The following is a 15,967-nucleotide window of genomic DNA, read 5'->3' on the forward strand; positions in this document are numbered from 1 at the left end:
GGACAGCAGGTTCCTACTTCTCAAGCTGGTTGAATGTGTAGGAACTTGGAAAGCACTGTCACCCTTCCCAAGTCAGAACTCTCATTATGTTTCTGAAGAATGGTGATAAATATATCTTTCTGGAATGAGTTCTAGGCTTCAAAATTCTAAACATAACCATGAAATCTCAAGAGATGCCACTCATTATAACAACACTGTTATCTTCTGTTTGTAAATTACCTGAAAGAGTAGTCTTTTGCAGAGCTGGGATGGCTGTAAAGTCAGTGCTAGTGGAAACAGGAAAGGGCAGAGATGTAGAAGTTGAAGGAGGTAATTCTTTTACATTGGTGGCCACCAAAATATCACCATGGCTTGACTTTGTTATTGAATGAGGACTGTTAGAAGTCATAAGTGAGCTGCCTTTTGGAATGCTGGTTGTGGCCAATGAAGCCATATCTTCTGCTGCAGAAAGGGTGGTTTCATCTGAAGTCACCTCATCTGCAGGTGGCATATCCGTTCTTGGAACATGAGTACTTTCTGGTGAGGGCACAGTAAAATTGGATTCTGGGAAAGATGTTACCCCTGTAGGCTCAGTAATAGATGAAGAATGTAAGGTGGTGACTGTTTGTACTGGAACTTCAGTAAACCGTGAAGATTGAGTCTGATAAGGAGTCGATATGTTTCTAGCAGAAGCGACAGCAGTCTCAGAATTTGGAAAAATGGGAGTGGACACAGGAGATGAAGGCATGCTTGTTTGTAGAGACATGCTAGTATCCCTCAATCCAGAAGTCAAATGGAAAAATTGGTCAGTATCAGATCTAGTAGTCTCTAAATGGGCAGGCAATGATGTGGACATAGAAGTCACCCATGTGGAGGAAGAGGTACCACCTGTATAGGCATCCCTGAATGATTCAGTGGGTATCAGTACAGAGGAACTTAGCTCATGCCCTTTACTGACGGCCTCCATGTTGGCTACTTTGAATTTTGAGGAAGAATGAAAATTTTCTCTATCAGTAGTAACTTCAGGTAAGCCCAATATTTCAAGTGAGGTGCTGCTCAAATTTGGAGGTGAACCTGGTCCAGTTTTCAAGCTTCTGATCAATGTATCCTTTGTCTTAGAAAACTCAGAGGTGTGGAATGAAGTCTCAGGAAAAGAGGTAGAGCTTGAACTCTCTGGTGGTAGAGAGGAAGCAGAAGAAGGAGGAGTCTTTGTTAGTAATGACAAAAAGGAAGAGGCAGTACCATCTCGGAGAACAGCCTTAGATGACACAGTGTTTTGGAACTGGGGTCCAGGAGTGGTTATGTCCACACTGGTTGCTTCAGTTCTGTTCAAAATGTAAGATGTTTGTGAGGTTCTAGTGTCCTTTGAATTGACTAACTCACTGTTTCTCCAGCTTGGAAATGGTGTTGTAAAAGAATCTAAGTTTGAGTCTATTTCCTTTGGAGTTCTTTCCCCAGAAGAGAATGTGGGGACCCCAGAAGCAGGAGAAGTGAGACTGAGACTTTGTCCTTCTGATGAGGATGTAGCAAGAAAAGATGATGTTGTCAGAGGTATTTCTACAGACTTCACAGAGGGGGTTGCTTCATGGACTGGGGAGTCTGTTTGTGACAGTGGCTCAGAACTGGTGGAATGAGTTATGGAGTCTGGGTGCAGAACTGTCTGAGTTACAGTAGAGAGATCCCCTGTATCATCAGTAGTTACTGAAGTGCTCCAAAGAGTTGTGACCTTGGATGATTCTGCAGCATTAATTACTTGACTGTCGTCAATGTTTGGGAAGGAAACAGTAGAGATATTGGAATTATTTCCCATTAAGATGTCTGCTGTCTTTGTGAAGGATCCAGAGCTTGAAATAGATATTCTATCAGCCGAGTTAACTGCTGTTCTTGAAATCCCAGTGTAAGTCCTAGTGGGCACTGTGAAAAGATCAGAGCTATGTTTTGTCATCAAGTTAGTATCTTCAGGCATGGTGATTTCCTGTTCTACTGAGGTTAGGAGGAAAGTTCTCTGAGTTTCTGTATGTGCAGGTTTAGATATGGGCATTGATGTGGAAAGGGCCGTGTGCCAATTGCTTTGCGGGGTCATCATTACAGTTGTTATTCTTGATGGGACAGAATTAACTAGGACAGTGCCTTGAGAATGGGCTCCAGGACTATTGGTTTCTATTCTGTTTTCTAGGTTTTTTGAGGGAATGTGATCTGCTGTGAGGTTTCTTATGTCAAATGAAGGACCTGGATACCTGGAAGTGGTATCCAGGCCTTGGGTTGAAGTGCTCCCAGAAAGTACATTTTCATCTTTTCCAATTGAGGTTGTTTCTTGAATAGAAGTTACAATTGCAGTCACAAAGTCAAGGGAAGAGTCATTTTGTACTTGTGAAGTAGAAGTAACAGGTGGTGTGGTTTTCTCAGTCACAGTTGATGTTGAATCTGAAGAGATGTGCTTTTCTTTGAGTAAAGACTGTCCCTCAGAACCTCTGGCTTCAGATATCATTGCTAAATATGGAGATGTCTGAGGCTCAGGTGAAGAAAACTCTGCCACAGAAACAGTGGTTGCAGTGTCCCTAGACAGGGCATCATATAATAAAGACCCAGAATTATCTGCCTCCAAGATGGAGGTTAACTCTATGTGTTCTTTTGTACTAGGATAGGTAATGTGGCTGAGAATGCTTCCAGTGGTGATGTCTTCTGATGCTGAGAAAGAAGGGGGGATTCTCATGGAGAGTCTGCCAGCTGTAATGGCCTCTGAAATGGAGATGTCAGTAGACATGCTAGGGGGCAACTGAGAAGAAACAGTATCATGTGTTGTGGCAATTCTGGTCTCTTCAAGAATGGTAGTTTGTGGGAGTGATTGGCTTGGGGAAGAAGTTGTGTGAGCCATAATTCCAGAGGCCTCAGAAAATGCTGCCTCTGAAATAGAAACTGCAGTATCCACCAGAGGGTGCTGGAACATGGTTGAAAATGCAGTTTTAGATGAAACTGATGCAGCGGTAACAGAGGATTTGGATTGGGGTATGGAACAACTGGGTTTTACAGAGGAAGCAGAGCTCGGCTCTGAGAATTTGGTGACCTGTGGAGTCTCTGGGCTTGATTGTGTACTATTGCTCCAATTTATAAATGAGGTAGACAAATCATGTATACCCAATCCAGTTGTGATTGCCTCCCTAGAAGGCGTGAAGTCAGAGATCACAGAACTAGGAGATGGGGTGCTGTGTTCTTCTGTGGAGGTAACAGGAAAAGCTAAGGTTGGCCCATCAAGATATCCTAGAGAATCGGCAGGTTGGCTTCCTTTCAGAGTTGAAAAAGTTGCAATTGGTTGGACTTCATGACTTTGGCTTAGAAATGTGGATGGCTCTGTGACTAGGGGAATTGGAGTGAAACTATTGAAATTATCAGACACTGAAGACATGGGTGATGTTTCCAGGGACGGGCCCGTATTATATGTCACTTGAGAATCCCCAACCTGGCTGGTAGATATTTCTTCTGATTCTGTGATGCTATAGCTAGAAAGTTTGGAGACAATTCTACTGGACAGATCTTCTGATGTAAACTTGGTATCTTCTGATGTAAACTGTTGAAGCATTGGAAGTATCGTGCTATCAGGTGACATGGATACTGTTCTGGATACAGGACGAGAAGAACTGAAAGGCACTTCAGAATGGCTACTAATGAAATCTGTGCTTGACAACACCTTCTCAGGTATATTTGCTGGTGTCAATATAGTCAGGAGGGTAAATGTCTGTGTCCCAATCTTTTCACGTTCAAGTGATATTGACCATGTAGGTGAAAGAGTGGATACTTGAGTGGTGGGAAGGGTAGTGGGAAAAGCTTTATTTTCAGATGACATTGATGTAGGTGTGATAGTGTATTTGAATTGGGGCACAGAACTGCCGGTTTCCACATTGGACCCTGGTGTGATCAAAGAAAATTTATTCATCGGTGAAGTTTGGGAAGCATGTGCAGTGTTAGAGCTTGACTGAGAGATAGTACTCCAGTTTGAAATGTAAGTAGTCACAGGATCTGAACTTGGGTATGAAGCTGTGGGAAACAGATCCTTGGCAACTGTGAAAATAGAGGCAACAGTATCAGGAAACTGATGGTGTCTGTCTGGTAAGGAAGTACCAGGGGCCAGTGAAAGTGATGCTGGTGTTGTGGAATCTGTAGACAAGGATCCTGCCTCAGGAATACCTGTCCATGATGCTGAAGCAGGATTGTTGAAAGGAGCAATGGATTCTGAATGTGGAAGTGTATGCATCCCACTGGACTGGGTGTCCTTGACTGAGGTAGTGCTGGATGTGTTTGGGTAGGTCAAAATGTCTGCCATAACTGGAGAATGTCCCATGGGTCTGCTTGTCATCTCTTTTGATTCTGCATTGCTGGTGGAGGTAGGGAGACTGGTGGAGATTCCAATGGGAGTATCTTCTGAGGTAGACTGATGGGGGGCTGACAGGAACGTGCTGTCAGCAGACAGGGCTCCTGTCCTAGACTCAAAAAGAGAAGGTCTAGTGTGCAATTCGCTATGGTTAGGATTTTGCTCTATGGTTGAATTTCTGTCTTCAGATGTACGGAAGTCTGTCCATGCTGCCTTTGGGGAGGAAGCTGTGCCTGTCTCGATCTCTGTGCTTCCAGATGAGACAGGCTGTGAAGGTGGAAGTCTGGTATGTTCCATGATGGGCATAATGGTTGTGAAAGATTCCTTTTCCCATGGAGCTGATGTAGGTGTGATGGTGTGTTTGGCATGACGTGTGTGTGTCCCATTTTCCATGCTGTTCTCTTGTGTGAGTGAGGAAACAGGGGTTGTTTGTAAGACTTTTGAGAGTTGAGCATGTTTGGAGCTTAGTACTGAAACAGACGTTGGTCCTGAGGTTGTATATAATCTGGTAGGGATTGGGTCCTTAGCAACTGTGAAGATAGAGGTGACAGAAAGAGGGGATCTGGTGCTGTATCTGTCTGCAGTGGCAGGAACTGGAGAACGGGAGGGAGCCTCAGGTGTAGGTCTTGTTGAACTGGCAGGCATGGACCCTTCCCAAGTTGAATGAGTCCATGATGGCGGTGGAGGATTAACAGAATGAAGCCTGGATTCTGAAAGTGGAAATGTCTGTGTCTCACTGTGCTGGGTCTCTGTGTTTGAAGCAGGGGTTGATGTGTCTTGAGAAGTCACCATGTTTGATGTCACTACAGAATGTCCCCTGTGACTGGCTGCTGTCTCTTCTGATTCTGTGGTTGTTATAGATCCCGGGAGCCCAATGGAGATTCCAATGGAGGTATCATTTGATGTTGACTGATGTAGCATTGAGAGGGATGTGTTGGGCTCAAACAAGCCTGCTGTCTGGTACTCAGGAAGAGATGGGATAGTGAGCACATCAGTCTCACTAGTATTGTGTCCTTTGGTTGTATGCATGTCTTCAGACTTACTATCATTTTTCCATGCTAAGATCAAGGTAGAAGCTGTCTGTCTTTTAATCTCTGCAGTTGCAAAGGAAATTAGTTGTGGAGATGGAACTGTGGTGCCTTCTGATTTGGTCATAAATATTGTGAAATATTCATTTCCAGATGAGACTGGTGTAGCTATGGTGTATTTGAGCTGGGATGTTGAACTCCCATCTTTCACGTGGTTTCCTTTTGTGACTGTGGAAACAGTGGTCATCTGTGAGACATTGGATAATTGTGCACTCTTAAAACTTGTCTGAGGACTGCTACTCAAACTCAGAGTTGAAGAAGTCCCAGGTCTTGAGATTCTGGACAAGTCTGTTGGGATTAGATTCTTAGAAATTTTGATGACAGATGTCAGAGAACTAGTAGGTAATATTTTGTGTCTGTCTGCCATGGAAGAAATAGCATGTGAATGTGACTCACGTGGCATTGTTATGGAATCTGTTGATATTGATTCTTCCCAAGGAAATGAAGAAACATTGTTGGAAGGTGCCATGGATTCTGAATGTGGAAGTGCATGTCCTCCACTGGAGTTAGTGTGTTTAAGTGAGGCAGAAATTGATGTGTCTTCAGAAGTCATCATGTTTGATGTCATCACAGAAGGTCCTGTGTGGCTATTTGCCAACATTTGTGACTTTGTAGTGAGGCTGGAACCAGGAGTCCTGATGGTGATTCCAATGGAAGTTTCTTCTGATGTGGACTCTTGTAGCTTTGTAAGGGATGTGTTCACAGTAGACATGTCCCTTGTCCATGAGTCAACATTTGTGGATGCTTCAGTATGGTTAGGATCATATTTTGTGGTTGAATCTGTTTGTTCAAGTGTTCTAGATTGTATCCAAGTGGTATTCCAACCTTGCTTGGGATTATGATGGGTAATAGGCATGGGTGAGTTTATAGGACCTGTAAAAGAGTGACTATGCCTTTGTGATGTGGAATCAACAGGTGATGGAGAGATCATTCTGACCGTAGTTCCCAAGGAATGTTCAGAGCTGATTCCTTCCAGTGGTGAGAATTTTGTCTTGGAAGGGGTATTATAACTTGTGCTGACAAGAGTGGATTTCTCCATCAATGGATAACTCTGAGAGAGAGTAGAGTGCATTCCTGGCACTAAGGAAGTTTCTGGTGTTCCTTGGGAGGAAACCAAGTTTGGGGTCCCCACAAAACCTGTCTGACTAGTGCCAATGACAGAGTTTGGGGGTCCAGTGGACACTTTACTGGAGGTTTCTTCTGGCGTGGTTGACTGATGAGGGCTTGGATAGGAAATGCTGTTCACAGGTTCTGTTCTGGATACAAGAACAGAATTAGTAAAGGATGCTTCAGGAAGATGAGGAGTATGATCTGTGGTCGAAATCATCTCAGGTATGTTAGTCTCCATAGTAACAGTCATGGATGTGTCTTGCAGAAGGGTACTATCTAATTCAGTCCCATTTTGTGTGCCAGTCCTTGTAGAATTAGACGTATTCATTGAAGCAGAAACAGTGCTCTTCCCTGTGGTTTTGGGTATCAACGTGAACAGTGTGGATTTGGGTACAACTGATTCAAATGATATGCGGGGAGCAGAGTTGGTGGCTTCCATGCTGCTCACTGTTTTCTGTGAGTTTCTTGTGCCTTCTGGTGTAGCCAAGTTTGAAGGAATGCTGCTTCTCCAATGTAAAGTTGAAGTGGTCACTGTTGTGCTTGTTTCCAACATTCTTCTGCTTGTCTTGGGTGTTGTCCTGAGCCTTGTAGTCATAAATCCAGAAGAACTATGTGGTTCTTGTAATGAGGATGCTACATAAGAAGGCAAGATTGGTTTGGGTTTATTTGACACAGTAAGCTCTTGACAAATAATAGATAATTATAAATTTGTAATCTAATAATACTCTCAGGAATAGTCTTATATATGTTTTTACATATTTATAAGGTGACTAGAACAACCTTATGGTTGATATCTGTATTAATCATATCTACATTCATCTAGTGGAAGAAATTTTATTCTGGACTTTATGTTGTTCTTGGATAAAACATTTCTCACTTATTCATATGCTAACATAAATGTATTAAAATAATCATCATATAAATTGTGTATAAATTCTCAGGTGAAGTTGGATAAAAATATAGCCTCTAAATAAAATCTATAGTCTTACAACTATAAAAATAAGTCAGGTAGGTAAAAATGCAGAGGATAAATGACTATGAAGTGTTAGCCTCCCTTTCTATAATGCTCAGGGTGCCTCCTAGAAAAGTAAATAGAAGACTATAAGAACCAGATCTACAAAGCAATGTCTTTTGAATATATGGAAACATTTCTCTCATGAACTCGTGACTGTTCTAATGGTTGGTACAAGACCTGTACAATATTAACATTCCAGCATGGGTAGAGCAGCTAAATGCTATTGACGATTGTGAATGGATAAGAGATTGCCAGTTCTCTTCAGAGATATGATCCCCGATAAACTGTCCACATCCCAATGGATGGTTGGCCGTGTAGCCTTACAGCTATAGCCATTATTGATTAGACTCAATATGTTATTAGAAACAATGAAGAAGCACAGGAAAGAGCAGGAGGAGTAGAGGGGTTGTAGAGATACTGGCTCCCATGTTTGGCAACCTGAGTTTGATTCCCAGAATGCACATGGTGGAAGGAAGAAACTGACTCCTGAAAATTATCCACTGATGGCCACATGGACATTGGGACTCACACACACACACACACACACACACACACACACACACATTCAAATAAATAAATAAATGCAAATGTAAAACAAAATTATTATTTTCTGAAGGAAAGGTCATAAAGTTGGGAGGGGAACACGATGGAAAAGTCTGGGAAGAGTTGGAGGCAGAAGTGAAGGATGAATATGATAAAAATATGTTGCATACATGTATGAAATTCTCAAATAGTAAATACATTTTTTTAAAAAATGAGCCAGTTTGAAGAAGTTATCCATTTGTAACAGGTTAAATCTACAATCAAAGAAATCCACAGCATGGTACATGAATGCCTGAAATTTCTATTATACTTTGTTAGGATGTATATTTGTGTGGTTAATTCTCCCACCAAAGAAAGAAGGAAGAAAGGAAGAAGAAAGAAAGAGAGGAGAAAAGGGAAAAGAAGAGAAAAAAGAAAGAAAAATTGAAACATCTATGGCTGGGAGGTGCTTATAATCCCATCCCCAGAAGGTAGAGGCAGAGCTCCTCAGAGAAAGCTCATGAGGAAGACTAGCCATACTGAAGACCTCTGGGTATGTTGGCGAGAGTTTCTCAGTGAAGAAGGAGGTAAGGGGATTGAAGACATCAACTTCAGGCATATACGCACACGCACACACACAATGCCCCAAACAAGCATATACATTCCTGAACACACCATGTACACATGCATACAGTTATACATGAAAAGTAGAAAAGAGGGGAAAGATGACACACATGGAGTTGAAACAATAGCTCAGTGGGTAAAAGCAGTCGTTACAAAAGGATGAGGACCTATTTGGATTCCAGTGACCATATCAAGAGCAGGCAAGGTCATGCATACATCTGTAATCCTAGCTATCACTACACAGACTGGGGAGACAAGCAAGTTCACTGGGTGACCGGCCGAGCACAGGTTTCAGTAACAGACTCCATCTCATGGGAATAAGATGGGAAGTAAGGAAGCATCTTCCCCTGGTCAGTTTGTGAGCTTGCATGGGAGTGTGCATTTGTAACACACATTATGTGCACCACACGCACACACATAATATATGACTAGATTCCCCACATATTCCTAAGGTACTATTTCCTGTACTGCAAGCTAGTATTTCTTTTGGAAGATGTATCTGTGAAAATTTTGAGGTATTCTAGTTTGCCATACTAACAAGTCAAACCCTCTTTGTAAAAACACACACACTTTGGTCACAGGACATGAAGAAAACATAACAGAACTGAAAAGAGCTTTCTCCCTGTTAGCTCTTTAGGCTTATGGGAGAGAAGAGCCATTAACAATAGTATCCAGATGTGAACCATGTAGGCTGAAATAATAATTGGTCTGGCAAGATATGTTAATGTATGCCATAGTAGCATAAATATTTAGGATAACCAACCTTTTAAAATTGGATTTAAGGCCCACTCCACAGAAGGAAACTCATGCTTAGTCTTTTAAATTTAGTTAAGAAACCATAGCCAGGAAACTTATACTTCTTAGGGCAGAACCTATTGCTATTTAGTTATTGCTAAATAACTATAGCATCAATCTTCTTTCTAAATATGTATGCAGTACAGCTCTCATTCATCACCTGGGAAACTTCTTTGTGCTGATAACTTCTTTGTGATGATAGTTAATATAGAGACTCACAACTGGCAAAATTGTAATGTAAGATTTTGTAGAGTTCTAAGTCATAAAAAGAATGCCTACGTGAAACACACCATCACTTGAGAGCTCAGGAAATGTTGCAAAAGAAGAGAAAGAAAGAATGTAAGAAGTGAAGGTTGGAAAGGATCAAGGTGAAACAGTGCCTTCCGGACAAGACAAAACTGTGGCACAAATAAACTCCCAGCCTCTGTGGTTGCCTGCATGAAACAGAGATAGATAGAGCCTCTCAATAGTCCTTTGTGAACCTATGAGAGGCCCAAAGGCCCCACTATCCTTCAGTCTCTATAGGCAGTTCATGGTTACAGAGAAAGGTGCAAAGGGAGAGGCGAGAAATGTGGACATTTCTTTAAAAATCTCAGGGAAGCTAAGGACTAGATTAGTTTTAAGATACTCTGGATGTTATAAAAAGATTTTTTGTGCTTGTCTTCATAGATAGTCCTGCAGTTGAAGGAGCTGTAGCTTGCTTTGATAGCTAAGATAAAGAAACAACACTGTTTTAATGTGATTGAGGTATTTATGAATTTTTGGAGAATAAATTAGTTGGTGATTGGTCCTCACTGAGGCTAAAAAAAAAAAGGACAGGCATAATTATAGTGACAAGAAAAGGGGGAAATCTTTTACTCTGGAGTATGGTTGAATCCTTTAACCAGCTATGAAGAAAATCCCAGCAGAACTATCAACTGCTTGAGACTTTTCTAGCATTCTCATCAGAAACTCCCTTTATGATAAAATATATCCTAAGCTTTTGTGCAGCCCCGATGACTCCTGGTTTTACTTTTATCAGAGTATAATCACATCCAAGGCACCATGTGAGACACTTCATAACCCATGTATCAAAGGACAGAGATGGGCAAGAGAAAAACACTTCCTAATAACCTTTCCAGACATAACATGAGGACCACTAAAACATCAACAATCATAAGACACTTCATTTTCACTATCTTATAAGGAGCCTATATTCGTAAGTGGATAGGTCATACTTTTTTCACTAGGTAACTGTCTTTTTCTTGATTCTTATGTTTAAAATCTTTATTGAAATATCTTTAATAAATTTCCAGTTGTGATTCATGATAGCTCATCCTGAAACTCTTTTCTCTATTAAAGTCTGGAATCCCAGTGTTGCTTATGTTGAGGTTCCTAAAATGGTAAGGGAATGCCTCAGGCTGCAGAGCATGAGAGTGTGGGAAGTATGTCTCTGTGCCCTTAGTCATTGGCACCTAGTGACAGTTGCCCTCACTCATTTCTGAGACAGATATTTTCTTCCTGTTGTGCCAGATAGAGACATGTGGGATCAAAATGTGTGGAAACACTGCTGGTTGTTGTAGCTAGGACTTTGGATGCTGCTACTTTCTAGTGACTAGAGATCCTATGATGAAGTCCAACATCTACCAACACAAGGAGGATCTCCCTGATCTGCAGCCCTTAAAATGATTATCCAGATCCATTTACATGACTGGTAGTACTGTGACTGGTAAACTCTAGCCTAAAACACTTGAGCTCTCCCAGTGAAAATAAGCAAATAAACAACTCAGTAGGTTACAAGCAGTATCAATAAAAATAAAGACAGGGTCACAAAAGAGATTGTTAAATGTTTAAGAGTATTTTTTGCTCTTGCTGTGGATCTGGGTTTGGTTTCTAGAACCTGCATGATAGGTCACAGCCATCTTTTCTCCAGTTACAGGGGATATAATACTTTCTTCTGACCTCTGAATGCACCAGGTATGCCCATAAGGCACATAAATGTAAACACACTTGCAAACAAACACTCATAATAAAACAAAATAAATATAACCCCAAGGGGATATAATGGAATAAAATATAGCAGTATGTTAAATGAAGCAAAAATAAATTATCTTTGAAAGCTTTCTTATAGGGCACAACATTTCACTTAGCTGAGGAGAATAAATTTGGAAGACTCTAGTGCACAAAACCGAACATGCTGGACACATGGTTTTGAAAGAGAATGACTCCATATACGTTTGCCTACTTGGTCCCTATTCATGGAACTGTTTGAGAATAGTTAGGAGGTATGACTTTGTTGGAAGAGGTTTATCACTAGTGGCTGGATTTGAGGTTTCAAAGGACTTGCTTAATTCCCAGTGTACCTCTTTTTTTTCCTTCTATTTGTTGACCAAAATATAAGCTTTCAACTGTTTCTGCCACCATGCCCTTGCTCCACCATCATGGACTCTAATCTCTGAAACTGTCAGCCCAAATTAAGCACATTCTGTTAAAAGCTTCTTTGCTATACTATCAGAGGAATAATATAATAAAGCAGTGAAGACAAAAGCTGGCCCAAGGGAGTGAGTGGGCTATTGCCGTTAACAGGACTGCCCATGCTGTTTCTGAGAGGAATCAAGACTTTGGATGAGGAAAGCAGTTGAATGATATAAACAGTACGTAATGGGGCATCCTAGTAGGAGCCTGGAAGACAGCACTGCTGAGAGACTGAGCTCAGGAAGTTACCAAGATATTAGCAAATAGGCTAGAGACAATTCTTGTGATATTTTGGCAAAGAATGTGGCTGCTTTCTGTCTCAGACTAAATTAAAAAGTATTAAAAAGTATTTCCTAGAAGGCAAAGACTTCAAGATAATCTAATAGCTACCCAACTGTGTGGTTATTAGTAATCAGTCTTCCCAAGGGGAAAAAAAATGAGACCAAAAAAAGTGAACAATTTAAAAAGAAACACAGTTCCAGGAAAGGGAATGCTGGAGCCTATGCTTGTACTATCCATCTCTGTCTCTCACCCACCAGGGCTCCTTGTGGGACCGACTGCACCACCTACCTGCTGAGGTCTCTGCAAATCCACCAAGGTCTCTCACCCACTACCACCTACCTACTTGGGACCCACAGAGACCTCAGGTTGTAGGACCCAGCTGCCCCTCATAGCCCGCTGCCTCTGGCCCTCAAGAAACCACAGCATTTTATCTAAACCATTACATACATAGCCTGTCTATGCACAGTTTAAAAATGCTTTCAACTGTATCATTCACATAAGCAAAATTTGTCACAACACTTGATACATTTCCTAATAAGGGTCTAAGTCTTCACAAGCTGTGACTTGGCCAGGCTGTTTCTACATTCCCTTCTGCCTGCTGGGGGGGGGGGGCTGGCTGGGTTTCTTCACAACAGTCCCATGTTTTATCTGCCTGAGCACCAACCTCTACGCACACCAGCAGCTTCGGTGGTGAATTTTCCCCTTCCAGTCAGCTTAACCATTTCTCAGAACTCGAGGAATTGACTGTTAAGCAATGCTCTGATGCTCCTAGAAATGGGGGATTGCCCCCAACCCAGCCTTCACAGCTACAGTTGAGCCCTTCACTGACATTCATCTCTGGTTAGTTCCCATAGCTAAAATCATGACCAAACTACCTAGGGTACCTCCCACGCTAGCACTACACACTGAGTGGTGCATTTGCTTTAGGACCTGAGGTCCCTCGGATTGTTGTTGTTGTTTTTTGTTTTGTTTTGTTTTGTTTTTTCTTTCCCTTTTCTTTTTCCTTCTTTCCTTTTGGACAGCTTGTAAGTGGTCCCCTCTGTGAGAGACTGTCCAGGATGACTTCTAGCCTCTGATTTCTAAGTCACTGCCTGGACTGGGGCCAGTCAGGCTTCATTAACACCCTGACTGTAGAAAGAAGAGATTTTTCTACTGGCCTTGAGGTGCCACTGTTTTCATGTTTTCAGCTATGAAGAATAAACCCTCAAACTATCAGCCACCCTCCTATAAACGCTCTGCCTGTGTCCTGCCAGCTCTACTTTTCCTTTGGCTGGGCAGCTCCTTTCTCACCTATCTGAAAATGCTTTTTTCCTCTTGCTCCCATTCCTTCTATTCTATCCCTGCCTCCGTCACTGCTGGTCCTGTGGAAATCGACAAGATTAGTTGAATCTGCGAGGAAGGTGTTTTCAATTCCAGCCTTTGCTCCCTGCCATGGCTTGTGGCACAGCAGCTCGGCAACAGGGTGAATCAGACCTCTAGGTCTTATTATTACATTTAAAGCTACCGCCGCTCAAAAATATGTGGCTTCTCCATGTAACATGTGACCACTGCCATTTTGACTGATGTCAGGTGACTTCACCACCATCGTAACAGAGGGCCAGGTCAAGTGACAAAGTACTGCCATCCTTACTAGGGTATTCCCTGCCTGGTCCCCCAGTGCTAACTGTTACATGTGTTCTTTGCCCAGTGGCATCCCTTTGGTAGGGCCCACCAAGAGCATCTACTTTGCCTGATTCCTGTTCACTCTGTGTGTGTGTGTGTGTGTGTATGTGTGTGTGTATGTAACCTAAACACACCTGTTTACTGTAAAATGTTATAATTGTCTGCCCATTATATCTCATTCCAGACCAAAAAAGCAATAACTCTCATGTTTTAAATTTGTATGCACTTTCTTACAAAAATACTATATATTTAATCTAACTCTGCTTTAAAATATATTAAGCTGTTCTCTGCTACTGTCAGTTCTACTGTTTATTAGAAATAGTTTTTTTTTCTTCTTTCTGTCTTTTGCAAGTATAAGTCTTACCTATTAAGTTGAGAGCCAGTACAGTCAAACGTGGACCTAGCTCTCTAGGCATTTTCTATAACTTATCTATAACTGATAAACAGCTTTCACCTGCTCAGAGATCTGGGAAATATGGTATTTAAATGTTTAATTATTAAAAGACTTTTCATACAAGAGACAGGTTGGCTCCTAGCAGCAGCACTCTATTTCCTCCAAAGAAGACAGAAGACAAATGGGTACAGAATAACGTCCATCGGCAATTCATTTCAACTGCCAAATGCTGACCACTGGGCAAAACTACCTTTCATCTAAACTAAAGATCTCCAGACAGTGGACAGAATCACTGGAATCGACAGCTTCACTGTTCAGGTCAAGATAGGCTTGTCTTCCTACAGATTTCTTAGCCCACAGGATCTTCTGGAGCCTGGCAGGCCCTGCACTAAACAGCAAAAGGCAAATACTACCCTCAGTGACCATGGAAGACCTTGAGGAGTAGTTCTATGTATCAACCAAGTAAGTTCTCTGTCGTTTTTAATCAATAACTCAAGTAAAACTTTATCCTTCTCAAAGATCTCTGATGCAGTTTGACAGCTGGAAGGTTTTGTTGTTTAAAAGGACAGACTCACCAAACAAATTTCAATTAAGATACAAGTTAACAAAATTACCTTTCAAGCTGCCTTTCATAGTCTTAAAGAAACTTTTCATTATGCAAAAATATCTGTCACAGTCATTTTGGTATAATTATGCTACTGTTTAAAACTTATGTTTTCAAAAATCCAAGTTTTGAGTTCCAGGGAGACGAATTAAAGAATCCACCTTAAACAGGTCAGATATACCCCTCTCAATTCCCTAATTCCCTGGTCCTAATATTATTGTTCCTTTTTTTTTTTTTTTTTTTTGAAATTTTGAGACAGGGTTTCTCTGTAGCTTTTGGTTCCTGTCCTGGAACTAGCATAAACTTAACTTTGTCCTCTGTTCTACCAATACCTTAAGCAGGTGTAAGAGACACTGGACATTTCCATAACACAAACACCAGATGGCAGCAACGAGAGCAGCTACCCAGGGTGTAACCAGTACCCAGCTTTCTTAGAACACGCCCCCCCCCCCCCCAGGATGCTGTCCACAAATAAGCAGGAAGCAGTCTTGAGAAGCCACTGCCCCAATTCCTTTAACCTGTTGTGCCTAACTTCCCACCTTTTTATTATAAGAAAGAGATGGGAATGTTATGACCTGCTACTGACTTCTGACTTGTCCTGTCCCTTTAAGAGACAAGACCTTATATTTTTGGTTGTGAGCATTGCCTTTAATGCTAAGCCATCCCTTTAGGCCACAAATTACAATCGCAGAGAATTTAGACAACAATGAGGACACTAAGAAAGACTTACATAGATCTAATCTACATGGGAAGTAGAAAAAGACAAGATCTCCTGAGTAAATTGGGAACATGGGGACCTTGGGAGAGGGTTGAAGAGAAGAGCAGAGGCAGGGAGAGGGAGCAGAGAAAAATGTAGAGCTCAATAAAAATCAATAAAAAAAAGAGAGAGAGACAAGCCCTTCCCACTCACCCATTTGTCCAGGCAAGCAGATCTTCCTTCCATTTCCAGCCTACTCTGTTTCTCCCCAGTCTTTCTTCAGAAGAGATGGTTACAGCCTCTTCTCTCTCCCATTCTCATTCATTCTCTCTCTCTCTCTCTCTCTCTCTCTCTCTCTCTCTCTCTCTCTCTCTC

General features: G+C 41.7%; 1 protein-coding gene across 50 annotated transcripts in view; it reads right to left on the reverse strand.

Annotated features, from left to right (window-relative positions):
- The window catches only part of Muc16 (mucin 16, cell surface associated), a 187,966-nt gene that overhangs the window by 165,635 nt on the left and 6,364 nt on the right, over positions 1-15,967 (reverse strand). For all 50 annotated transcript variants that reach the window (XM_050132491.1, XM_050132490.1, XM_050132488.1 and 47 more), the window contains exon 2: positions 220-7,176. In XM_050132491.1, the coding sequence (XP_049988448.1) occupies positions 220-7,176 (6,957 nt within the window). The remainder of the gene's footprint in view (positions 1-219; positions 7,177-15,967) is intronic.

This window comes from Alexandromys fortis, unplaced genomic scaffold (genome assembly GCF_014885135.2).
Source record: "Alexandromys fortis isolate MF-2015 unplaced genomic scaffold, M_Fortis_MF-2015_v1.1 scaffold_392, whole genome shotgun sequence".
NCBI lineage: Eukaryota > Metazoa > Chordata > Mammalia > Rodentia > Cricetidae > Alexandromys > Alexandromys fortis.